This window comes from Mus musculus, chromosome X (assembly GCF_000001635.26).
Source record: "Mus musculus strain C57BL/6J chromosome X, GRCm38.p6 C57BL/6J".
Classification (NCBI taxonomy): Eukaryota; Metazoa; Chordata; class Mammalia; order Rodentia; family Muridae; genus Mus; species Mus musculus.
The window spans coordinates 16,883,791-16,911,786 of NC_000086.7; the positions used below are offsets into that span (position 1 = coordinate 16,883,791).

The 27,996-nt window shown below is 41.4% G+C and overlaps 1 protein-coding gene across 1 annotated transcript; it reads right to left on the minus strand.

Annotated features, from left to right (window-relative positions):
* Positions 1-1,730: 1,730 nt before the first annotated feature.
* On the minus strand, positions 1,731-27,984 carry Ndp (Norrie disease (pseudoglioma) (human)). The gene is made up of 3 exons (NM_010883.3): positions 27,596-27,984; positions 10,618-10,991; positions 1,731-2,906 (listed from the first exon to the last, which is right to left on the minus strand). Exons 2-3 carry the CDS (start codon positions 10,783-10,785, stop codon positions 2,679-2,681), a joined length of 396 nt encoding a protein of 131 aa, NP_035013.1. The 5' UTR covers positions 10,786-10,991; positions 27,596-27,984; the 3' UTR covers positions 1,731-2,678.
* Between the last annotated feature and the right edge of the window lie 12 nt (positions 27,985-27,996).

Consider the following 27,996-nt stretch of genomic DNA (forward strand, 5'->3'; position numbering starts at 1 on the left):
TTCGTTTATATTATGGCCATTCAGAGTCAAATGACATTTCAAAGCCAAGAAGTGACTTTAAAAAATGGCTATTTTCTTTATTTACATTTCAAATGTTATCCCCTTTCCTGGTTTCCCCTCTGGAAACCCCTATCCCATCCCCACTTCTCCTGCTTCTATGAGGGTGCTTCCCCCAGCCAACCACCTGCTTCTGCCTCCCCTCTGTGGCATTTCCCTACACTGGGGCATTAAGCCTTCACAGGACCAAGGTCTTCTCCTCCCATTGTTGCCTGACAAGGCCATCATCTACTACATACACGGCTGGAGTCATGGGTCCCTCCATGTGTATGCTTTCATTGGTGGTTTAGTCCCTGAGAGCTCTGGAGGATCTGGTTGGTTGATATTGTTTTTCTTCCTATGGAGTTGCAAACCCCAAGAAGAAACATTTTAAAGCCAAAAGTTCCATTTCTACTTTAAAAAATATTTAGTTTTTTATTTGTCTGTCTGTCTGTGTGTGTATAGATAGATGCCCACAGAAGCCAGAATTCTTTGAAACTTAAGTTACAGACATTTGTAAGCTACCTGATGTGGTTGCTGAGGTCCAAACCCCTGTCCTCTGAAACAGCAATAATTGCCTAGTCATCTCTCCAGTTGTTTCTATTTTTGATTAGCAACATGAAAGAAATCCTCAACTCTGGCTAGAAATAAATCCTTTCATTATCTGGTAGGGATTATAACCATTTAGCTGGGTGTGGCAGTGCTCTCTGGAGGCTGAGACAAGAGGGTTCAGAATTCAAGGCCAGCCTGGAAAACATAGCAAGACCTTAATCAAAAGAGAAGGTACTATAACTACATAACTTTAAGTGTTAAATTTAGGCCTTTCTATGACAGTTTTTCTGTTAATATAGTGGTCCAAACTACTATTTTAAATTTGCTTTCAGGATGAGGACATCTTCCAGTTTAGTGAACTGGCTCCATCACCATCAGGATGACAATTAAAATCAAACTCAGGGTATTTTTTTTTTTCTGTTTCAAAGTCATGAATACAAATTAAACCTTGCTAGCTTTCATAAAATCATGTGAAAGTGGTACCAAAGAGTGAAGAGTGTAGAAAACCATCATTTTTGCAGGAAAAATAATTCACAGGTTAGTTGTGTTAACAGTGGGGAGCACTGTCATTTCTGGTTGATCAGGACAGTGTGATATCAAGGTTGCCCTGGAAACTGAATTTTCATGGTAGGGTTCACATTGAGGTGCCTGTAGTGGACATAACACTATTCCAATGTCATGATTCCTGAAGTGCTGAGGAGGATCATAGTAGTACCATTAGCTTTAGAGCACAGACCTTCAAATGGTACAGAAACTGTTGTTTGTGAACTCTGTCCTGCTGGATCTGTTACCCTGACTTGTGGATACTTTATCTTTTCTGAGAAAAGTAAAGAGATTAAAAGGATGAAATATCTCTACTTCACACCATGGTACCTAAGAAAGCCTTATCATATCAGCTTTTGTGCTAAAATTTGAGACCTACAGCCAAGCCCACCTACCACAGTATATTACTTTTTTTAGGTTCCCATCATGCATTCTGGAACTCATTTCTCTTTTCTTGTCCATACCTGTACCACATCCTTGTAGATGTTCAAACGGTAACTACATGGATCTTATATCCGCATCATAGAAGGATATTAAAGAAGAGAGGAGGAGGAGCAGAAAGGAGGATGAAGAGGAGGAAATAATAACACAGACAAAAATTTGAAGGTACTCTATTTTTATTTGAAAACATGGGGAGACTTCAAAATTTGAGCTTCGAGGACCAAAAATATATTGAAACAAAAATTTCAGACAATAAGTCGGGCCACCACTACGGCAACAAGCTTCACATAGACAGGTGGATATAGCTAAGATATGGCTGAAGCTATTGCACACCCACAAGTAGATTCCTACATGCTTGACTAATGCTCAATTATGAGTATGGTGTGTTCTCCACACCAAGTATAATGTATGCCTTCTCCAGAGTCAGTGCAGGATCCACCTGAGTGTGTATGTGTGAAAGCCTGCTTCCTCACAAAAGGCTTCAGATTATAAATTCCTCTGCCACATTTATATCCCCTCAGTCACTTCTGAATAATTACTATAGTGGTCAGGAGTCCCGCTGTCACATAAAAGAACCCATGTGTTAGTTATTTTAGTAGCAGTTAGCTGGCTGTGAGTAAGCCTCACTAAACATCCATGGACTGGGTGTCCAGATCTTGAAACCAGGAAACTTTAGAGGCAAATCTTAGACCAAAATGACCAGGGGAAACAACAAGCAAAGATCTCCTAAGGAGAGTTAGGTAAAATTTTCCCTAATATGCACCAAATAGGAACAGCCTGACATGCTATTGCACAGGGCCCCACATTTTCCCACTAATGCAGAGCTGTCAGGCACCCAAACCACAATTAGAGCCAACAGGGGAAATGCCTGAATCTGTAAAGTAACCAAAAGAAATTCTTCCAGGGAAAGGAGATGGGAATGAAAAGCAAGTTCCCAGAGTCACTTTCTGTCAAAAGCACATTGAGTCTTTAGGACAAGAATATGCAAAATCCTATGGGACTTGCTCCATCTTTATCTGCCTTAACTCTTTTCTTGCCAGTCCGTCTCTGGCAGGTTGAACTGCTCCTGTGGTTGTGCCAGTCAGAAAGCCAATCATCAGCAAGTCTCAGGAGCTGCATTCCTCACAGTGACAGGAGAGGATGTACCGGTAAGTGGCAGTAAGTCGCATGCCCCCTGAGCAGCGCAGACGCAGAGCCTTCAGCTTGGAAGTCTGGGGTCGGCAGCAGTGACAGGAGGAACGGAAAGGTTGCTTGAGGACAGTGCTGAAGGACACCAAGGGCTCAGAGCGTGATGCCTGGCTGCAGTGCCCCTCACATCTGGCCAGGAGCACCATCTGGAGAAATAAGGGAGGTGGTTACTCTGTACAGTTATTAAAAATTCAGGCTACCACAGCATCCTTTGAAAGACCTCAACACTCCTTACTGATTCTTGCTGGGTTGGATTAGTGGCTCCAGTCACTGGTCACACTTAAGAATCTATTGGTAAACCTAAAATAAGCATTTAAGGTGGTGTAGTGGTGTAGCTTAGTGGTAGAACACTTGGTACGAAGGCACAAGGCTCTGGGTTCAATCCCAGGGATTGGTGAGAAGCCAGTCAACACTATCCTGTCTGATACCAGTTTGAATTAAACTCCTTTAGGAGGACCCAAGATTTTCAAGATGTTAAGTAATGCTCAGCCCTCACTGCACTTCACAGTCACCTGTAATCTTAGCTTTTATTGGGTAGAGGCAGAAGGATCAGGAGTTCAAGGTCATCTTCAAGTACATAGTATGTTCAAAACTAGTCTGTGTTACCACATAACCTCAAAAAGAAAGAAAGATGGAAAGAAGGAAAGAAGGAAAGAAAGAAAGAGAGAGAGAGGGAGGGAGGGAGGGAGGGAGGGAGGGAGGGAGGAGGAGGAGGAGGGAGGAGGGAGGGAGGGAGGGAGGGAGGGAGGGAGGGAGGGAGGGAGGGAGGGAAAAGAAACCACCATGACCATTAAAAACCCCACCATAGTTCCTTCTTCTGTATGGTGTCTACCACTGCCCAAATGTATTGTAGTTATACCAACAACAACAAGCTGAAAATCACTTTAGGTTGAAATCTACAATTAAACAGAATGAAGAGTGTCAGGGTAGGGTTGTTCCAGTTGGAACTAGCTAAACAGAAGGAATATGGTCTCTGTAGAAGGCACAAATTAAGTGTTATTTTGCTGCAACTTAGGAGAAGAAATTAAAATAGAGAAATGGGGTATATTTGTGAGCCACATGCCTGGCTTGTATTTTATACCTGCCATTTATACAATTTATGTACATCTATCTTCAAAGTGATTTAGAGAAAATTCTCCCTGATCCTCTCCATTCCCAAATATTTCAACTGATATATCAGAGCCTATGTGTTCTTTATAGCAAGAAGCCTCCAATTAAAGGGCTGGCTGAACCAGCGGTTAAGACCACTTGTTGGGTTTCTTCCCAGCATCTAAATCACGAGATTCCTAGTATCCTGTGAACTCCAATTCCAGTGGTTCTAACACCCCCTCTTGGTCTTCTCAGACACCTGCACCTATGTGATGCACATATAGATAAGCAGGCACACAGATGCATACAAAATAAACATAAATAAATATGAAAAATTGAAGACTCCAATTAAAATGTATCAAAATTATCCTCAAAAAATGTACACATGATATACTTTGCATACAGCTTAAGGAGCTGGGAAAAAGGCTCCTTTGAATTTTCTAGGAGTAGAGATAAGGAACTCAGGGAAAAATTTCAAAATACCCTTTCCAAACAAAGGAAGCTTGGAGGTTTTACACCGAAAAGCATTTAGGTATGGGGACTACTCCTGAGCACACAGAGAATAAGAAAGAGAATCCCAAGCATGCCATATTTGAGATCATAGGTAAAGAAGGAAAGATACTGAATACATCTCTTGGCATGCCTAGGTCAAAACCATCAAATTGTCTAAGGAGATAAAATGACAAGAATATGCAAGAATTCACCCGGCCATTGTTAGTTTGAATTACAATACTGAGCAGGTGGAATTGTTTGCTCTGTTTTTCCAAAAAAGTTTGAGCTAAACCAAAAGAAAAGATGTTTTGAGTGTGTGTTAACACAGGAGTTTGCCCATCAAAGATAAAGGGCAGCTCATATCATCCAAACATCCTAGAATCCTAGGAGTGGAAAGCATGAGTGAGATGTAAGGAGGTAGCTTGATTCCTGATGCTATAGAAATTTTTAATATTTTGGCCACTGCCAGTTAATACTATAGATTCACTAGAGATGATCTCTGGCATCATCCTATGGGGCAAAATTAAACATCCATTGATAAAAGGATAATGGCTAGCACAGTTTTCCAAAATTTCGAAAAGATAATTCCTGATAGTTACAGATTACTGACATCATTAACTGAAAGAAATACTTGGGGAAAATTCAACAATCAATTCACAACCATGAAGGAAATGTGAGATACTAGCAGAAAAAAAACTAGAAGGACTAAGGGAGAAATAAGTTAGACTGGTCTAACATTACTATCTTTGTAAGGTCACAAAGGCAGAGAGAAACTGGATGCTGTAAAGTATTCTGATTCTGTTAAAGCTTTTGATGCTATTCAGTCTGTTCTTCAAATTGATAAGCAAGATAATAAAAATCCTAAACAGGTTTGATTGGATTATGCCATAGATCAGTAACATAAAGGCCTGTCTCTGGTATCTAGCCCCATTTCTAGCCCCATTTCACTGACAACAAGAGTTCATGATCTTCTCTAGTTCCTTCTTCCCATGCCTGCCAGTACATGGAAGGGCTGCTTCCCACATTGGCACAGTGCAAAATTTACTGCTCCCTAATCCAGATTATCTACTGGAGATTGAAGCAATTATACAGCCACTTCCCAAACTGAAGTCTTTAGAGAGCCCCATGGATAAGGAAAACTTTAAGAAGAGCCAAAGATAGTGTAGAATATCATACCCCACTAAGACATACAGTGAGACATAGCCATAATGGATCAGGATATTAGCTTTCCATAAATGGTCAAGTCTTCAATATAGGACAACTTGAAGACAAGCTAGCTTAATTGGGATTTCACTAGACATTTTCAGGATCTGAAGCCCCATGGCCAGTCCACATGGAAGGACAAGATCTCTAGGATTAAAGGACCTGGATCTACCTCAGTGGGCCTGGCCCCTGTTTCTCAAATAACTGTTTTCTGCACAAGAAGAATGAACCAGTATTAGCCAGTTTGCATATCCCATGGCTGCCTCAGGTGTCACATTCTTCCAGTCTTATAACTATTGTCATCCACCCTGTACTTCTGTCAATCTTAACTATTCAGTATATAGTACATCAAGAACAAATTCATCTACACCACTTCCACCACACCTCTCCCTCACTAACAGCAGTAAGACATGACTGTTCAGCTTATCTCTAGGAAACCAGGTCAATATTTAAAGAGTCTGTGCCAAGATGAGGCCAACAACAAAATGACAACCAGGGAACAAAGTGGTATGGAGGTGGTAAGACTTGAAAATTTGGGTAGCAACTCTACTCCCTCCAATGCCTGTCTGTTACTATTACTTATGTCATAAATGAAACATGTGAAGAGGCATTTGCATACAGAACATTTTCTTTTCCTATATCATGTTAGCCTAGAAGCATTATGAAGGGTAAACTTTTCGTTGTCTGTCTTCCTCCCACTTTATTTTTGTCTCTAGCAACTTCTATGAGGCCTGTACATAATAAGCATTCAGTATAAATTTGTTTTTATTTTAAAAAAATCAGGTCACATTTCTCAAATTATCAATTTTGCTATAAATTCTGTATTCCTAATGACCATCATTTTTTTATGAGCATTTGGGACAGCAACAGTAGATAGCATGGGCATCCTAAGAGCTCCTTCACAATTTCTCTGAGAATTTTCATAACCTTTATCGCCTCAACCAATTTTCTTCTTTTCTCACCAGCTGCTGTTTCATCTCACTCATAACAGTATGCCTCACTCCAACCTCTTGCTGCTCCTTAGAACCTGGCTCAACCCCTTGTCTGTGACCACCATCATCTCTTATTTTCATAGACTTGGGCTTCAAACACCCATAAAGCCAGTTTGCCAAGCCAGGTTCTTGAAAACCCTTGTCTAGTGGAGGTCAGAACTCATCCCTGCACATCCTCTACTCACCTAGTGACAGAAGGCAGTCTGTAGAGTCTGTTCTTGTTTGATCCTCCCTCTTAGCACCCTGCACAGTGGCTTACATTTACTTTTCTCTTCTGCTCGCCCCCACCCCTCCCACATCCAACAGAGCCATATGGGGCTCACTTTTCTAATCCTTTAAGGCTGCAGGGATCCCAACAGTTATTGAAGTCTTAATAGTGACTGAAATAGAAAAGTGGGTTGAAACACCTGTCTAGCTTACAACTTCATCATCAGGGTTACAATAGCATTTATTACATGTCTAGTATATGGCAGAAACTGTGCTAGCTGCTTTACAGATATCACCACTATGGCCATACATGCCCATGACCTTGGGCAAACAGCTTCTTTTTCAGGGGAGGAAACTGAAACACCAAACAACAACTTGGTTTTCCAGAAATCACCCATTTGGAAAGCTGTGAAGTGAGAATTGGAGACAGGATCTCAGCTACCTTCAAGCCTGGAATGCCTTAGTTCCTTCAACTTTCCCCAGACAGACAATTTCCTCCAACTGCAGATCTTCAGAAGATTTGCTTCATAGTTTTTACTCGGAATTGTATGAAAATGTAGTTTATTGGGAAGAGAGGGAATGAGCTTGCCAATCCTAGCCTCCCTTGGACTTAACATCATACGATATCAATGACTAACAAAAGCCCCAAATATAATCTAAATAGTGGCTATCCTGTCTTTCTTGATGGGTCAGTCTTGCCTGAGTATTATTAGTTCCTTACTGAATTGCTAGGAGGAGGGTGACAGAACGTAAAACTGGCCAAATGCAAGTTCATGGCCATAAAATACAGAAAGTCCCATTAAAAGTGCCCAGAAAATCTTTATCCATTATTTCTATTTTTCTAGAAAACATTTATAGAATATGAATGACTACTATAGATAGCTACGTCTGGATTCTATACAATAGTTTCTGTGTTCTTTATACATTCTTTCAATACGAGGAATCAGGCAGTGGAAAAACAAAGCCTCCAAGCATAACATTGCCCTTCTCAGAGCATCAGGAACCCTAATCTGTCTTTTCTTGTGGATTGTGAGTTTCCATCATTGTAGCATGAGGATGACAACACCTACATGGCCAATGTGTCGGTAATGATTACAATATATGGTGTAAAGTGACTGACACTGATTAGGTGTTGGGGCCAGTGTGCTTCATTCCCTGGGCCACGTGTGCCTTTCATGTAGTCAGGAGGCCAGACCCACTTGACAAATCTATGTCAAGAATATTAACTGATAGGGGAAGGGATGGTCATATGTCCAGAAAATAATGTTCTTGCTTATGATATTGAGGAAAAAATATTGGTAAATCTATAAAATTTGCCCTGACCTCTTCCTTCTGGACATAGGCTAACATTTCTCTCCCAATCTCTAAAGGAAAACAGGATCATCAGAGAGACTACCATTCTGAGTCTGGAAAAGTTAAGAACTATAGAATATTTCCAAATGGAAATAATTTTCTTCCTGAATACATACAGAAAATTTAATCCAGAAAGAGTCTGGTAGCTGAAGCTGTGCCAGACACATCTTTTTTTTTTTTGTGGCCAAGGAAGGAAGGTTAATAATTACAAGCAGCATTTACATAAAACCATTGCTACATTTGGGGTCATTTTGGATGTCTGAAAACAAATTGTTCCCATGAAATTAGAAACATTTCTTCTATCATCACAATCTTTGCCCTGTTATTTACTGTAGTGCTCTGGAAGAAGCAAAGGTGAATAACAATTGACTAAAATTCATTTCTAAAAGTCATGCTCAAACCTCATGACATTTAGTTAAGGACATTTCTTCCTTGACTCTTTCCCTCTGAGGTTAACATGCTAAGGTGGTCTTCCATCATTTTGTCCTATCTTCCCAGATTTTTTTTTAATTTATTTGGTTCTGGGTTTGGAACCTAGAACCTCACACATACTAGGCAAGTGCTCTCCACTTTCAATTTTTTATTTATTCTACTATTTTCTATAACCCTGCCTTTCATCACAATGGTGCTTTCTTTAAATTTGAATTCCCCCATCTCTGTCTGTCTGTCTGTCTGTCTATGTCTGTTTCTGTGTCTGTTTCCGTGTCCATGTATGTGTCTGTGTCCGTGTCTGTCTGTCTGTCTGTCGCTTTCTCTAAAGAAACATGATTATGAAGCACAGTTCAACAAAGGAAGAAATCATACATGAATTAAATACTAGATATCAGTGCTGTGGCATCTGCTTCTGAAGCAACATCTAAACAATTGTGGTTATAAAGATGCTTCTCTTATCTTTGTTGCTGTTGTTGTTGCAGTTGTTATTAGTGCTTTCTATGCTTCTGTGGTGCTAAAATAAACCTAAGCAAGATTGTCCCACTCCTACCCCTTGGTGGCTACTCCAGCTCAATTTCTCCATTTTCAAGAAGGAATTTCATCAGAATTTATCCTTGTCTAATGATTTCTCTTTGGTTTTGTCCCTCAACTATAAGTAAGATCCAGGACATTTTCTTGAAGGAAAAAAAAAAAAACTCCATTTCTTTTCCCATAGTCCTAGGTCTTATTAGAACAATGGTGAAATTGATTTAACTGAATTTTTGAAGCGTTCAAACTAAAGATCTTCCTTGGGCTACAACCACAGACATTATAGAAAATGTAAAAGCAGGCATGCTTTGAAATGGAGAGTGGAGAGATTGATTCCTATGACCTTAATTCTAGTGGTTGATAGAATTTTGTAAAATTCTTAACTATATTGCTAATTTTAAAAAGGTTTGACATATGAGAATGTTTAAATGGTTTTTGTTGTTTTAGTCTCAGGACTAAAGTGGAAATTGTTTGAGGTTGAACTAAACAAAGTCTTATTTACTGTGTGGACAAATTTAAGACATGTGACTGGGGCAATGATGGTCATGAGAACTCTCATTTAGGACCCATTCCATCTTCCATTGTGCCTCCCTTCTGGGTGGTCTATGTGGTAGCCACCCTTGGTGGTCCGTTAGTATGTTATTACTTTGCACACCTCTTCACAGTACCAAGTCACAGATGACCTGTGCAAGAAACACTCCACCCACTGCCAGTAAGTAGGAACTGCTAAACAAGATAAAATGAGAAGCGATCAAATTGCCATCTTTAGTTGTGAAGTCATTTTTAACATCAGTGTGACACAGGGAGGAAGGTTTAGACCACCCAGATGGTTCTGGGGTAGTTCAGAAAACTGTGTGAACAGCCTCCAAGAATATGCTCCATTGTCCAATCATACTCCACAAATTCCCCATTCTTTTTGTTGTTGATGGAAGTAAAGGGAATTATGACAATTGAAAGGCTCTGTGTCTTCTTCTTTTTGCATATGTGGTGTGTGCATGTTCCTGCACATGTGCACATGGTGCACAGATTGTGGAGGTCAGAGGTTGGTTAAGGATTTGGTTCTCTATTGCTCCCTTACTTTTTAAGACAGTCTCTTACTGAACTTGGAGCTCACTATTGGAGTCACTTGGGCTAGACTGACTAGTGAGCATGTTCCCATGGGTTCTCTTGTCTCTGCTTTCTTGGTCTTGGGATTAGAGATGTGTACCACCATGCCAGGGATCTAAACTGAGGTTTTCAATTTCCCAACTTTTCCTATTCCCAGCCCCTATTTTTCTTTATTAAAAAGGAACACTATCACTCATGAATTTCCCAACCAGTGGTGTAAGACACACCCACAACAGAATAAGCTCACACATGTTCCATTACAGACACAGAAGTGGAAAGCATAGTGAGAAAATTCTAAAGAAATATTCCCTTGTAAGTTCTGCAGGCCAGTCATAGAGCTCCAGTTTGGGCTCTGGTCGTAGCTCTCCATCCCCTGACAAGGAACTATGACTGCTCTTGTATTAATGAGGGAGAAGGGTATCCTCCAAAGGCTTTGGAGTGACCTTGATCTTACCTTTGAGCTACATTTGTACAGTGGGTGACTGATAGAATCGACATAATGGTGTCTCATGCAGCGTTGAGAGTCCATCAGAAATGAACTGTCTGTTTTGCTGTCTGTATCTCCCATTATGGCCAGCAGGGAGAGCATAGAAATGGATGCAGCTAGTACATGATTTCTCATTGTTGTAAAGGGAAACTCCTCCAGAAAAACAGCAGAGGGAGACAGAGGACAATAGATTGGAAATGCTGCCACCTCCTAGGATCCAGTCCCTTTCAAGGCCAGAGCAGGATAGGGCTGCCGCTTTCTGGTTGTCATTGTCCTTTGTATGCAGGAATTTCTCTTGCTTCTTTCACTTGCAACCGATCACAGCAGTATGTGCTGCACAGCTGGAATGAAATCAGAAATGATTTTACCCAGAAATATATACCAAGAAATATGGATGCAATACAAGAGATATGAAGTCAAACATTTCCATGCCATTTGGGGTGACGAATATTGGTTTCTGGAGCCTTACTGGCTTATGCTTTCATCCATTTCATGTCCCCTGACCTTTGTGTTTATGCTACATATTTATGACCATTTAGAAATGGACATGATGGTTGAGTGGAAACATATGTTCACTTTAATTGCTTGAGTCCCTGTGCCTAGGAGCAAGAATAGTTTGAGCCCATGGACAAGATTAAATATGTGGTTCTGGCCAGAGGATAACTAAATTGGGTGGTCTCATCTTTGTCCTTGGTTTGTGGGGCAGGAGGGTTTATTCAGATTCTCTCAAAGCTTTTCTATCAGCATCAGCTTCCAGAGCAAGAGAGAAGGCAGGTCAGTTCTAATGAACACAGTCCATGGCCTGAGGGAGCACATTTTCCATTCTATACCCACCCACCTCATTTTCCACTTCTGTGCTCTAGGACTCATCCTGTTTTTGTTTTAAGCCCTTGCCACCCAACATCAGTGACTAATTGCATCTTAAACTCGAATTATGATCACTGGCCTCCAGCGTTGCTAAGGCAGTGCATGAGTTTTTCCCAAGAGTCACACATTTCTACAAAATCTTTGTAGCTGAAGCCCACACTGTAATTTGAAAATGTGTTCATTGGAGAAGAGACATCGTTAAAGTGATATTGTGTTGGACTCATTTTTCTAAAATTTGCTTTGTCCTTTAAACATACCTCCTGGTCAAAGGACCTGAGTTTAGGAATCTACTAAAATTACCTCACTGATGCTTTTCATTATACCAGAAAACACATAATATTAAAAAATATTTTCAAACATTTGGGGAAATTGAGAGAACCTAATGGTACATCCCAAACCAACAGAATAGAGTAATTAAAGAAAACATTTCAAAGAAATTCAGATCAAAGCTTGATTGTTTTGTTTATAGTACAAGTTTTTCTTTAACTTCCTATCATGAGCAGTCTGAATAAACAGGGTAAAGTATTGCTGTGATCAAGATAAGAAGTTCAAGGTGGTATAAGCCAATTCATTTTGCTGTAATAGTGTCTGGCTTCAGACTAACTTAGTTGCAATAAGCCAGCTTGCACGTGTAGAGTGGGCCATTCTGAGTGGGAAAGGGTGTGGCAATAGAATCAGCTCAGAGTGGAGCATCTCTGGCAATATCAAAGGCTGAGAGTCTGTGTCTCTGGGAAGTCCTATAAATTGCAGGAAGGGCAGGGACCAATAGTGAGAGGACCCACATGGACTAAGTCACAACCATTAATCAGTTGTGGCATCTTTCATGGATCACTTAAATTCTTCCAGTCCATTTCCTCACCTATAGGATAAAAGAATTGACAGCAATGGCATCTGCTGTCCCCCCTCTTCCAAAATGGCAGCATTGAATAGCAATGGATTTGGCTACTACCATCTCCATCTCGATATCCAGCAGGTAATTTATAAGACTAGAAGAGTCCTTTCACAGGTAGCCTTGCACCACTTTCCTTTATGTACATGCTCATATTGACCTCTCCTTAAAATGGATCAAGCATGTACCCAAGTATCCCAATGAGGAAAAGCTGCAGAAGAACCTTTTTTCTTACTGAAGGTTGATTTTTTTTCATAAAATGTATTATTATACAGTCTCCCTTCCCCAATTTCTCCAAGATCCTACCCACCTCCTCACCCACCCAAAACACCTTTTCTTGCTCTTTCTCATTAGAAAACAAACGAGTATCTTAAAACTAATAATGATAAAATAAAAACAAACAAACCAGAATAAGATAAAACAAACAAATGGGGGGGGGAGAGTCACAGAAAAAGCACAAGAAACACATATAGATGGAGAAACATACACATTTGCAAAACTACAAACTTGGAAACAAGCCATAATGGCTAAAAACCATGCTCAAATAAATCTTTGTGAGACAAAACAAACTCCAAAAATACCGTTCAATTCATTTTCAATTGGCCATCTATTGCTGGGAATGGGCCCTGTGTTAAGTGTGGTGTGTATACCTAGTGAGACTGTTGGAGAAAACTAATTTTTCATTTGACAGAGGTTATCAATTAGAAATAGTTTCTGAGCTGAAGATGTGAGCTTTTGTTTACTTCACATCTTACCATGGAACACCAGGAGACCTTCTGTGCTGGGGTTATAGACATGAGCTTTGATATAGGTGTTGGGGGTCTAAACTTACAGGGGTCCCCATGTTTGAGCAGCAGCTATGTTACTGACTGAACCTTATATCCTGAGTCCTGTGAACTGCTTTGTAGTTTTGACATGAAACATTGTTCTCACAACTAGTTATAAAAGACAAAAGGTGGCTGGAGAGGCGGTTCAGTGGTTACCAACACTGCCCTTCCAGAGGACCCAGGTTCCATTCCTAGCACCCACATGGAGGCTCAGTTACCTTCTGTAACTCCAGTTTCAGTACATCTGATACCCTCTTCTGACCTCCCTGGGCACCAAGCACACAGTGGTGCCCAGACATACAAGTAGACCAAATATCCATATACATAAAAGAAAAAAATAGAAAAAATTTCTAGTGACAGAAAAATGACAAAGAACATACTGCTTTATTACTACTATTAAGATGTTTGCTTCCATTACACTCATATGAGTCATGATATTTTTCTTCATTTTTTTCTATTAACACTGAAATAACAATACAAGCAATGATAAGACTCAAAATTCATCAAACCTTTAAAACACAAAGGTGAGCTTTTTACAATGTAACACTAGGATTTGTTTTAGTAGTAGTAGTAGTTGTTGTTTAGATTTATTTATTTTTATGCAAAGTGTATGCTTGGTGCTAGAGAAGATCAGTCATCAAATGGCTTAGAAATGAAGTTGTTTATGATTATGAAGCACAATGTAGGTTCTGCTAATGGAATGAATCTAGGTCCTCTGCAAGGCCAATGAGTGTTCTCAATCACTGAGACATCTCTCCAGCCAAGCAATGGTTTGTTTATTTGTTTGTTTGTTTTTTTGAGACAGACTCTCACTAAGTAGACAACTTGAAATCCCAAGGCATGCTGGAATTACAGGCCTGCACCACAACAGTTAGCAACAGCTGAGATTCGTGTTGCATTTTGGTTTTGCTTTAACTATACAAATTGAATGAACCAGCACTGCTGTGCTGAAGATGAGTTTGTAAAAACAAAGATTAAGAAAGGAGGACCACTGAGTCAAACTGTAGTGTATATAAACCAGTATCTGCACTGTGAGCAGGGATGTACAAGGGGGGATTAAGGAATTAAGAAAATTCACATCACCACTGGATTCCTTGCTTTCTGCCAGGCTAGCATATATCAGATTTATGGGAGCTTCTAGCATTTTCTTAAAACTAAATTAATTCATTTGTTCTATTTTTAAGCCATGTGTAGCAAACTCAAATGCTGATGATCAAGATTTAGGTCCTCAGCCAGGCAGCCCATGATGAGTTGAACAAGAGAACTCAGTAGTCCTGTGTACCCTTTGTGCTTTATGCTTTGGTATGGTCTCTGAGACCTGAATTTGGCTACAGGACAGAGCCCACGTTCTCATGGCTCCAGTGCAGAGCTCTTTGCTGCAGGAGAAGCACGTAGGCCAGCATGCCCCAGTTTGGAGTTACCCTCCAAACGCTACCAGTGGAAAAGAACAACTGGTGCCCAGATTTCCCCACCTGTCATCCTCATTGAAATAATAATGAAGCCTCCTGGGTGAGAGATGGTGCTGTGCCCACGGATCAACTCACTCTAGGACTGACCTCTGCCTGGCAGAGAGAAAAGCTCTAGCTTTGCACAAGTGATTCCATCAACAGGCTAAGACAAGTGTCATGTGCCAAGGTCGACCTTGATTTTGCCCTACTTGTGAGGCAAAGGAGGGCAGTATTTCTATATCTATCCTCTCCTGAGCTGTTTTCAGTCCTGAAATAGGCAAGTGTTCTTTCCCTGTTTCTTTCAGCAAACATTTATTCAACACATATATTTATGTATTGAGCATCTACCATGTACTCAGTTAAAACATAAGGATTGGGGCAACAAGGGGCTGGTAGCTGGCATGCCAAGGCTCAGAGTTAAATGCCCAGCAACAAAAGCAAATTAAAAAGCTAAAGGTCAGAGGAAAAAGTAGGTCCTATCTTAGATAGCTCCTTTTGGTCACCACAGTTATAAGTAACAAGTCTGGGCCTGTTGTTTTTCATTTTAATTTTCTGGCCCATTGATAATCCTCATTTATCAAATAAATTATACCCAGTATGCACAGCATCATCTCAGAGACGATGTAGTGAAGGAGGTAAAATATAATGACTTTGGAATGTAATCAGTGTATAAGACAGAAATATTTATTATTTATTGTAACTTTGTTTTGTTCTCTGGGACTATGTAGCACTGGCTCTCCTGGAACTCACTCTGTAGACTAGGCTGGCCTTGAGCTCACAGAGACCCAACTGCTTCAGGCTGTCCTGGAACTCTTTATACACCAGGCTGGACTTGAACTCACAGAGATTCATTTGCCTCTGCCTCCTGGGTGCTTGAATTAAAGATGTGTACCGCTACTCAATAATACATGAAGACCCCTGTATTATTACAGTACATGGAAACAAATAAATTATATAAAAAGGGGAAGAAAATTAAAACTATAAGGCTAGAAGAAAGCTTGCTACTTGATATTGCTTCATGCAAGGATTGGAAAAATAAGAAATTCTGGGTTTTATTCAGAGAGTACAAAGTGCTAAGTAGCCCCTTCCCCGAAACCCAAAGAATTCCAATGGGATCTAGTCAACGAGATGCCTTGGAGAATAAGTCAGGCGCTACTTCCCAAGACACTGAATTTATAAACTGTAAACAGCATATTGGATTGTATAAAGCACTCCTGAACTCACTGAATGGTTTAAGATTATTTCTATCTAGCAGCATGGGAGTAGCAGCCAAGAAGCCAAGCCTGGGATGACTGACCCTGAAGCAGTAGTACTTAGTGGAAAAGATGTAATCCCACTTGGATCTCCCAGGATACAGCCATAAGGTCAGTAGAGAAGAATAGGACTCTTGCTCCTTTCATCTCAGAGTGTCTGTTGCATAGTTAGAGGCAATGGCCACCACCACAGTGCTACCTTAGGTGGATGAGGAAAATAGCTTCGCCTTTAAATAAGGGTCCCCTGCTCTGTGATAGGACACTGCATTCTTCCCCCTGTATTGCATCTGTAGCAGAGCTTCACAGCAGCAGGTAAGTATGTAAGGGGAGAAAGTTATGGAAGAAGGAGGAAAGGAAAGCAAAAGAGGAGGAAGAAGAATAGAACCAGGGAAAGAAGCAATATATCACAGTCCCAGTAGATAAGGGCACTCAAACAAATGTCTGACAATAGAAATAACTTGGTGCGAAGAAGCAATGAGCCAACTGTGGAATGGGCTATACCCGTGTGTGTGTGTGTGTGTGTGTGTGTGTGTGTGTGTGTGTGTGTGTGTGTTTGTCTGACTTTGATTTCAACAGTTTCACAACCTCGCCAGAAAGTACAGTGGGAGGACTTGACCTTGAGCTTGACTGTACTAAAACTCTTGACCTTGAGCCATCTGTGAGGAAAGAAAGCTCTCGTTGTGATCCAGTCTCCCACTTACCTGCACCATCATGTCTCCTTCCCCAGACCTTTGCTAGCCTGTGTTATTAGAGCTCTGTATCTCTGAATTATACATTCACTTGTCCAAAAACAACAAATAACTATTTCATTGCATTCTGAGACCTACAAACATTCTGCTGTTGCTTGATTCAGTAGAAGTGAGGCTGACCTGATAATCTTCAAGCTGCATCATCCCTTCTCTTGATTGTCTCTGAGAGCTTTTATCAAGTCATTTGTTTTCTCTGGGACTTAGTATTCTTATCTATAAAATAAGTTAATTGGTTGTAATTCTTCATAGCTTTGTCCATGTCTAATCGTGTCTGACTCTTCGCAAGCTTCTCAGACTATATAGCACTGCTCTGGGACTACATACTCCCCCAAGAAATCTTACAGAAAGACTTCCTTTCTTCTTCAATGAGTTAATGATCACTCAAGATTCCAAGAACATTCTAATGAAGTGCCTGAGCAAACAGGACGCCAAACTACTAGAATGCTCTTTTCCATGAGGCCATTTGGGTGGCCTGAAATAAAAATAGCTTCCAATATCCAATTGATTTGGTGCTTGTGATTTACTAAATGTAGTTCATAAATTATTAATATCTTTCTTTGTTTTTGCTTTGCTTCTTTTTAATCATGGTATTGCTATGTAGTCCCAGATAGCCTGAAATTCACAATGTAGAATAAGCTGACATTGAATTCTTGAATGAGCCTCTTCTTGAGTGAGTTTGTGCTATTTTGTTCCAATCTCATCCAACGCATCAATAGAAGAAGAGAACAATCAAAGAACTTCTTCCATTTGAGAATGGTGATAATATAGGCTAAATTCTACCTGTCAGTTCCTTTCTTAGGAATGTTCCACAGTCCCATATCGAGCTGCATCCAGTTACCAAGAGCCTAATGGGCCATGTGCAGGGCTCTGGCACAGAAGAGAGGATAGAAGGTTGTATCTGCAAAGTCTTCTTGAAGATATGAATTAATGCGGTCTCCGGAGATGAAAAAATAAGTCCCTCTGTTTGATAAGGTCTCTGTAGAACCTCTGTCCCAAGGGTTCTTGGGCTGAACTTGTCTAAGAGAAAGGAGCATTGACTGTGGCAATGGGATCCTCTACTAGACATCTGTGACCTTCTATAGTTCCCTCTGGAATGCTACTAATTCTGAGTTCTAAATAGTTGATGTAAATAATTGACTTCTAGAATATAAATTCCCCACAAATTAGAAATAACTAGATTTGATTAACCGTATGGGGAAGTACCTTTGTGTTAAATCTTCTTTCCCTCTGGGGTGTTCAGATTATTCTGCAAATCTAGCCACAAAACCATTAAGTATGACTGATGTGGTAATGAACTGTCAGAAAATGCTCAATGGTAACCTTTCTAAGGTGACAGAAATTACCAGTAGCTTTTAACTCTAAGTTCTGTTCTATCTTTTCATCCACAGGGAATAAAAAATAAGCAGAGTGGTGATATTCTGGGTATGTAGCTCAATTGGTAGTGTATATAAAACCCTGGGCACTGACCTAAAGCTGTACTACAGAGCAATTGTTATAAAAACTGCATGGTACTGGTATAGTGACAGACAAGTAGACCGATGGAACAGAATTGAAGACCCAGAGATGAACCCACACACCTATGGTCACTTGATCTTTGACAAAGGAGCTAAAACCATCCAGTGGAAAAAAGACAGTATTTTCAACAAATGGTGCTGGCACAACTGGCGGTTATCATGTAGAAGAATGTGAATTGATCCATTTCTATCTCCTTGTACTAAGGTCAAATCTAAGTGGATTAAGGAACTCCACATAAAACCAGAGACACTGAAAATTATAGAGGAGAAAGTAGGGAAAAGCCTCAAAGATATGGGTACAGGGGAAAAATTCCTGAATAGAAGAGCAATGGCTTGTGTTGTAAGATCAAGAATTAACAAATGGGACCTCATAAAATTTCAAAGCTTCCTCAAGGCAAAAGACACCGTCAATAAGACAAAAAGACCACCAACAGATTGGGGAAGGATCTTTACCTATCCCAAATCGGATAGGGGACTAATATCCAGTATATATAAAGAACTCAAGAAGGTGGACTCCAGAAAATCAAATAACCCCATTAAAAAATGGGGCTCAGAGCTGAACAAAGAATTCTCACCTGAGGAATACCGAATGGCAGAGAAGCACCTGAAAAAATGTTCAACATCCTTAATCATCAGGGAAATGCAAATCAAAACAACCCTGAGATTCCCCCTCACACCACTCAGAATGGCAAAGATCAAAAATTCAGGTGACAGCAGATGCTGGAGAGGATGTGGAGAAAGAGGAACATTCCTCCATTGTTGGTGGGATTGCAAGCTTGTACAACCACTCTGGAAATGAGTCTGGTGGTTCCTCAGAAAATTGGACATAGTACTACTGGAGGATCCAGCAATACCTCTCCTGGGCATATATACAGAAGATGTCTCAACCGGTAAGAAGGACACATGCTTCACTATGTTCATAGCAGCCTTATTTATAATAGCCAGAAGCTGGAAAGAACCCAGATGCCCCTCAACAGAGGAATGGATACAGAAAATGTGGTACATCTACACAATGGAGTACTACTCAGCTATTACAAAGAATGAATTTATGAAATTCCTAGGCAAATGGATGGACCTGAAGGGCACCATCCTGAGTGAGGTAACCCAATCACAAAGGAACTCACACAACATGTACTCACTGAAACTTAGGATACTCAGGATATAAGATACAATTTGCTAAACACATGAAACTCAAGAAGAACGAAGACCAAAGTATAGACACTTTGCCCCTTCTTAGAATTGGGAACAAAACACCCATGGAAGGATTTACAGAGACAAAATTTGGAGCTGTGACGAAAGGATGGACCATCTAGTGATTGCCATATCCAGGGATCCATCCCATAATCAGCTTCCAAACGCTGACACCATTGCATACACTAGCAAGATTTTGCTGAAAGGACCCAGATATAGCTGTCTCTTGTGAGACTATGCCAGGGCCTAGCAAACACAGAAGTGGATGCTCACAGTCAGCTATTGGATGGGTCACACGGCCCCCAATAGAGGAGCTAGAGAAAGTACCCAAGGAGCTAAAGGGATTTGCAACCCTATAGGTGGAACAACATTATGAACTAACCAGTACCCCAGAGCTCTTGTCTCTAGCTGCATATGTATCAAAAGATGGCCTAGTTGGCCATCACTGGAAAGAGAGGCCCATTGGACTTGCAAACTTTATATGCCCCAGTACAGGGGAATGCCGGGGCCAAAAAGGGGGAGTGGGTGGGTAGGGGAGTGGGGGGTGGGTATGGGGGACTTTTGGGATAGCATTGGAAATGTAAAAGAGGAAAATACCTAATTAAAAAAAAACAAAAATAAAAACAAAACAAAACAAAAAACCCCTGGGCACATTATTAACTGATGCATGTCCCAGATCCCAGCACTCGAGAAGCAGTGGCAGGAGGATAAAAAGTTCAAAATCATCCTCAGCTACATAGTGAGTTCAAGACCAGCCTGGGCTACATGAGCTCATGTCTAAAAATGAAATGACACAAACAAACTAACTAAATGAAACAACAATAAGAACACACACATATATTTCTGATGCTATGTTGTGATTGCAGACAGGAGCCTAGCATGGCTGTGCTTTGTGAGGCTCTACCAGCAGTTGACTGAGACAGATGCAGATACTCATAGCCAACCATTGGATTGAGACCAGGGATCCCCATGGAAGAGTTAGAGGAAAGATTGAAAAAGCTGAAGGGGATTAACACCCCATAAGAAGACCAACAGAGTCAACTAACCTGAACCCCTAGGAGCTCCCAGGGATTAAGCCACCAACCAAAAAGCATACACAAGCTGATCTGAGGCCGCCTGTAGCAGAGGACTGACTTCCTTGTCTGGACCCAGTAGGAGAAGATGTGCTGTAGAGACTTGTTATACCAGAGAGGAGGGATGCCCCTGTGGAGGACACCCCCTTAGAGGCAAAGGGGAGGGGATATAGGGAAGAACTCTGTGAGAGGGGACAACATTTGGGATGTAAATAAATAAAATAATTAGTTAACAACACACACACACACACACACACACACACACACACACACACACACACAATCAGAGGAGATGCCTCAGCAGTAACAGAAGAAAAGAATAAGTGATTCTGGATGCCTCAAATGTAGCACAACTTTTTTTTTTCTAAATAGCACAATTTTAGGAAGGGAGGTTTCCCTATATATTATTCACTCCATCCTAAGGAAGTGTGATCTGAGCCAAATACTACACACTGTGTTGGGATCAAGAGTTTTGAGAAACCCAACCAAGAGGACACAGTCTTGCTAGAGATGCACCCATCCTGTAGAAAGAAAGGATGTTCTGGGGACCCACATGCTGACATAATGCAATTCTTGCTCTGTCCCTGACTGCTGGCCGTAACATGGTCTTACAAGAAGAGAGATGACCAGTCCTAACTCAATCCCAGTTCCCTTTTGCTCCGAAGCCAAATTAGTGTGTTGGCTTTTCTTCAAAGTGTCTAGCAAAGTGTTTCTAAAGCTGCATTGCAATCTCCTTACCAGGAAACCACATTCTGGAATGGAGGGGAGTGATCTCACATAACAGCTGTAGGGTCCTCACTAAGGAATAGGCCCTAAACAATAAGCACAGCTCAATCTTTCCATTGCTCATACAATTTGCCTTTTCTGCTCCATGATGGGATTGAATACCGATTTCAGATCGGAAGACTCTTGGATGTTGGCCTGCATGAAAAGGGGTAAGACAAGCACAAGCAGCGTGTGAAAATCATGGCTCCTATGCTGCCATTCACCCTGCAGTTGTTGGGATGTGGGCTTTCTCTTTGTCTTTTGGTTTGATTCAGCACTGCTGGTTCTCCTGTCTTTGGACCCTGAATCTTAAAAGAAAGGCTTAAATTTTGAAAAGGAGCCTGTTTTCAGAACTAAGGAGGGGTAAGAGATCACAGAAATGTAGCAAGCCCCAAAGTATGCCCCTGAGTTTTAAGGATAAATTGGAAATTGATTAAGGATTTGTTTTCTTTGATTCATCATGTCCATGTTAGGAAAGTGTATACATTTTTATCTAAAGTTGAGCTTAAGGACGTTTTTTACCTGGAGGTTTGACCACTTTTCACATAAAGAAGGCTATTTCAAACCCATCTTGTGGGGGCGGGGCAGTAGGGGAAATGAAACTTTCCCTTTATGAAACTGAACTATTTGAAAAAACTGAAAGGGCAGTGGCCAAGTTTAACATAAAAAATAATCTTTTCTTCATTTCTTTTGTTGCTTCTTCTATTACTTGTCTCTTCTCTTTATACCCTATGGATGAAAGGATGGAAAAAGACTCCAGGTTTGGGCCTACTGTGCTAAAGAAAGATCACTTCTTAGCATTTTCTGATAGTTGGTCCACTGAATGTCTTAACCTGTTGCCCTCTCATTTTTAAAGGATACTGCAATCGGTTGGACCATGGCTTAAAAGAAAAAAAGTTGGGAACAAGCCAGGCCTTGGAAGAGAGCAAATTGACTGAATAAGTCTTTGCTTTTGTGGAAAAAAGAAAATCTTATACCAAGCTACCAGTCAGCATTCGTGTCCAGATTTTGACACGCGGATGAAATGGACCTCAATTGGAAGAAATCCTGATTATAAACACTCAGGGTGCTTTGCCAACTGAACTAACCCATTCTTTGAATCTTCTGAGTCAGCACTCTTTCTAACAGAAAAGTAATTGTTTCAGATTGTAAACTTCTTCTAAGCTACTAGGTTCTAACCACTAAAAATGGTCCAGAGAGTGAGACACCTAGTATTGTATACCTAAGCATCAGGCTCATAGATACTCTGATGATGTAGTCAGCCAAAGCAAAGTAGTGTCAGAGACACATGAAGGAAGTTTTGCAAATAGAAGGGCAGACAATGCCGCCAGCACAATGGCACAATCTTCCGAAATGACTGAAAAAGTGTGTGGGGGGTGAATTTCACCAGTCAACCTGTATAGTCTAGCCAGCATGCATTCATTCCAGGCCCAGCCTCCCCTGCACACTGCCCACACATGAGAGTTTCTAAAGAATTCCTGAGCTTTGATTTTCTTCTGGAATCAGAGAGGTTCATGGTTGTTGACCTGATGGGTGAGGAGTGGGTACCACCAGCTGGAATGCTGCCACTGGCAGAGGCAGACAGGAAAACAGAAATGCTCTTAATGTCCTCCCAAAGAAAACCTTTGATGGACAAAAGAGTGGTTGTATTTTTACCCTCTCTCTTCATGCTGCCAGGCTTCTTTAAATAGATCCTCTAGCCTAGGGACTTGTTTGGAATAATTCATATTAAGCCCAAGAACTGGCAGTGAAGGGTAGATCTCTCTCTCTCTCTCTCTCTCTCTCTCTCTCTCTCTCTCTCTCTCTCTCTCTCTCTCTCTCTCCCTCCCTCCCTCCCTCCCTCCATCTCCCTCTCCCTCACCCTCCCCCTCCCTCACCCCCCCTGTCTCCATTCAAACTAATTGTAAAAGGCTCAATTTAATTCAACTGTTATTTTTTGCCTTTTGTGTCTATTACATTGATTTAGTTAATTTGGAAAAGATGGCTAAAGTTCCCAGGAAGTGAAAAAGAACAGGACATTGCCTTGTGGATTTCTCTTTAATACCTCTTGCTCCCAAGTACATTTGCAGCATCTTTTGAGATGCTGTACAATAAAGGTCTTAATGGGAATCTCTAATTGAAAAGTTCAGTACCTTATGCTTGAAACTCAGGAACGAAATTGTTCTTCTGAGGTAAAGAGAAAGGAAAGGAATAAAAGAAGAAAAAACAGGAGGGTGGAAGAGAAGGAGGAAAGGAAGGGGAGGGAGAAAGAAAGGGGGAATGAAGGGAGAAAGGAAAAAAGAAAGAAGGAAGGAAGGAAGGAAAGAAGGAAGGAAGGAAGGAAGGAAGGAAGGAAGGAAGGAAGGAAGGAAGGAAGGAAGGAAGAAAGGAACATTTTTAGTGCAATCAACTCAGAAGGAATTCCTCCGTCCTTCCTTTAAGCAGTGGGTTTCAGCATCAGGTCTCTACTGGCCAAATAGAGCCCTGTTTTTCCCTTCTGTTTGGGGAGGAGAGACAGGAGAGAAACTTGAGGAACCTGGGAGTAGGGAAAGGCCCAAAAGATCTGGGGATCTTTGTTCCAAGTCACTTGTCTGTCCGTCTAAAACAGAATAACCACATTTCTCTTAATGTGGGCCAAAGTGCATCCAGGCATTCCCATAGCACTCCCACCCCCAAGGCCTTTGCCAGAGATGTCCGGGTCACTGTGATGGTATGCTTGTCTCTGCCAACCCGGGTCACTCCAGCCCCACTCTTGGCGAGCCACGTGGCTGCTCTTCTCTGTGAGTGGGTTCAGTCTCAGGGCTAGAAAAAGCCCCCATATCCTATCTGCGTAGAAGAACCTGTGCCAAGAATGACATCCTGGGAATACTATGGAGATGAGGAGACCTCATGGGCTGTTCTCCCCAGATGGAACAGAACCCAGGCTGTCTGGAAAACAGAACTAACAGCAGCTCACAATAGAAGGAGATCAGGCATAGGGAAAAGGGCGGGCTAAGAGCAGTGGCAAACAAAAGAAGCCACTTGCCACCCAGGAAGATTTCATGGTGTGCAGTGGTGGAGGAGGAGGTGGAGGAAGCAATTGCAGGAAACAAGTACCCAGACATGGCACTGCCAGTCTAACTGGATTCTTTTCTGTATTAGATTATGGGAAAGAAAGAGGGGAAATATATAGCCAGTCAGCTGTTCAATGGCTTACAACCTTGCTTTTATTGTCCGGGTAAGTTGGTGAGGTGGGGCATCAGAGGAATTCCAAACATACCATCCCAGAGAAATTTTAATATGTTCCACAGTGTCATACACGAAGAGGAAATGACAGCTGATCACAGCCAAGACAGGCTACAGCAATTTGGGCCCTGGAGTTCACCCACCCTCCCATGGCCCTGCTTTGCCCTCTGTTCCTGTTGGCCTGGCAGGATGGTGTCATTAACTGACAGTCATGGGGAAGAAATGAACATATGTACAAAGGCCAATGGCCAAGAAGATGTGGCTTAGCTTGGATAAGTCAGACACCCTAGAGGGTCAGAAGCAATCCCACCACAATGCATTTTGTGCTAATAAGCACCCAAATCAAGGATGCTCTTGATGTCTTCTCATCCTCCAGCCCCAGTAACCTAAGCATGGGGTGAGATACTTACACTGGTTTATTGGAAAGCAGCACTGTGTGTGGCTCAGACAGAGACCTAGGTTTGAGGAACAATTTCCAGCTACTTATCCCAGTGCTCTGTTAAATTTAGGCGAAGCCCAGAGGTCACTGATTTCCTCAGTCTAGGGAATAGGACCAGTAAGTGATGGGAGAGAGTGACGGTATCCTCCTCTGTGCATGTTTCTAATACAGTGATTCATGAAGCAGCCCTGATGTCAGCTGCTGGGGAGGTGACTCACACCCATCTTCTGATAGAGATAACATATAGTTCCCTTCCAGAGGCTGCTCAAGAGAACTGAGGAAGGATATGTTACATTTTTTTTTCCAGATGGTTTCAACCACCACCCCAAGAAAAATCCTGTCCATATTAGCTGTGTGAGTGTGGTACACTCAGGATCTAGGGGGAAAAAAGCCAAGAAGGAGCAGAGCCCCTTCATTATAAATAGAAAATCTGTTAATAAGTATTCTAAGTAAATCTAGAAACACTGGCAGCTACTTTACATGGTTCTTAATAAGCAGAAAGTTCTTGTCCAATTACCCAATAGCAAAGCCCATTAATTTCTCTTCCCAGATTCAATCAGAAAGAGCATACAGACCAAAAATAAAGTTATGGGAAAATGTCCCAATCACCTTTGTATTCTTCAGAACGTGCATAGTGCCAGGGACATTGCAAAAGCTTAAGGAATATTTATCAAAAAGATGATGGAATGAATTATTAACCAGGAAGAACAATGGTACTGAAATTGTGAGTTCTCGAGACAGTAACAGTCTCTGGCCACCTTTGGTGGTTGTAATTCTGAGAAAGTCATTTTTCAAGGTCCTAGGAAAATAAATGAGTTGGAAATTGTTAAATGTATTGAAAAATGATTTATTTTTCCCTTGACAGTGTCATTGGAACTCAAATTAAGATTGAGAACTCCACAGGCATATTTCCATCTGTGGGTGTCAGCTGCTCAGTATACAGTCATAATAAGAAGGCCTTAGATAGTTCTCCCATTACCTGAACCAAATGTATTTTAAAAGAAATGATGCACGACATTGCATTTGTGTTCAAACACTTTCACATAATGGTCTGAATAACAGTTTAAGAAAATTGTTTTGAGTCACTTAAATGCTTTGCTAACAGCAGTATTTTTTAAGTCATAAAATATTGCAATACAATACATATTTTTTACAGCCCTTCTTGATTAGCGAAGCAGTTGTGAATTCCCTCATTTAAATGCCTGATTTTATTCAACAATGCTCCTTGGGCTAGCTATTTATGAAAGTCAGGGGGGAAATTCCCATAAATTGTGCCCTGTGTTCCACGGAAAGCTGGCCAACAGAACCCTAAAGTTCACTTCCAGGAGTAAAATTAGTGAAAAGAAAGTGAGCAGATACTTTCATGAAGTCTAAATGCCATACTGAGACAGTTTACAATTCCTGATGTATTTGGCTGACACCACAGCATCTCTGTGTTTCTATGTGCACCTGGTAGCTAATGTTGTCTTGAAACAGTCTGCCATGTTGTACCTTGTAATTAAAACACACTAATATTAGAAATGGAGAGAAACATGCTCTATAATAGCCATATCTGCTAGGAATGACAGTTACAAAATATAAGGGATTTTCATCTTGCCAAATAGATTGCTTTTTCTGCACCTGATCCTTAAGAAGGGGTGTGTGTGTGTGTGTGTGTGTGTGTGTGTGTGTGTGTGTGGTGCTCTTTCACGGAGGCTTATCTGGGCTTGTCCATTACAATGAGCCTCAGTTACTGTGCTTTCTGAGTCATTAACATTCTGTACACAATCAAACTTCCCGTCCCTCAAGAATTATGCCCGGGCCTCCTACAGCTCAATTGTTCATTTAATGAGAGAACTTGCATTCAGGAACTGGAAAGAATCCTCTGCATATTCCCCAGGTGTCTGTAGGAGTCATTCCTCCAGGTCCTGGTCCCTGTGCTGTCAGGAGCATCCTTTCCTGGTCACTTCTTGGGTATTGAATTGTTGGTCGTGCTGCAGGGACAACCCGACTACTAAAAATAACCCCTTGCAATAAGGCCAAGGCAAACAGCATGCATTTCCTCAGACTTTTTGCCCAATCAAAATCATACAGTAAATCCATCCTCATCGCTCCCGGACACTTCTGAATGTATCCATGGAAGCAAAGTCCCAAGGCGGGATAGGAGAAGAGTGAAAAGGAGCAGCGTGACACTGAAAGCTAGGCATAAATGTTGCCTTTTGTTTGAAGTCATTCTGAGCACTCCCGGCACAGCCCTGGCAGGAGATCAGCCGCATACATAAGGACTAACAAAAGTAAATAGTGCACGTTTAACCTCGCAGACTCTCCTGCGTTAATAGTGCCCCCATTGTAAGTGGGATGAAGGCGGTAGGGAAGATACAGGACTCCACAAACGCAAGTCGGCAACTGCTGCTTCTCCGTCCCCCTTTATGGTGTCACATAGAAGAACCATTCCAAAGTTACATCTAACTACGCAGAGTTTGCAAAGAAATCAAGCCAAAAGATATTTTCGAGCTTCTCTGGGACGCTTCCTGTCAGAGACTTCAAAGACACATTCATTTAAAACAAACAAACAAATAAACAAAACCCTCCACAAGGCTAGCATGCTACAGATTAATGCAAATTAAAGTGATGCAAATTTAAGTGGTATTTAAAGATTGTCTCTTTGTCTGCAAGAAGGATGAAAGGCAGAGTTTGGAAAGAAGTAATTTCCTAGGCAAGCCGTCAGCGCTTGTTTGCCTGCTTACCTTGGGGGAAACGCAGGGCTCCTTTCTTCTCAGACTTTTCTGAGAGCTAGAAAGAGGTCCTGTTACTTCCAAATGCTTTTGTTCTTCTGTCCCTCTGTCACATGGCTTGCCTTTTATATTTGCAACACACAAAAGTTAGGACTGTTGTTTAAGCGACCCAGGGAGAGAGAGGGAGAGAGAGGGAGAGAGAGAGAGGGAGAGAGAGGGAGAGAGAGAGGGAGAGTGTCAAATGGAAAAGTGCCATTGCAGGCATATATCAATCAGGCGTGTGGCCGCAGCAGCGCTCTAGCAAATGGGAATACCACGGAAATGTTAGGCGCTCTCGTTATCGGGGACTCACAGCCTCTGCCCACTGCTCGGATCTTTTCCATGGAGCATCTTAAGATGAGAACAACAGCATA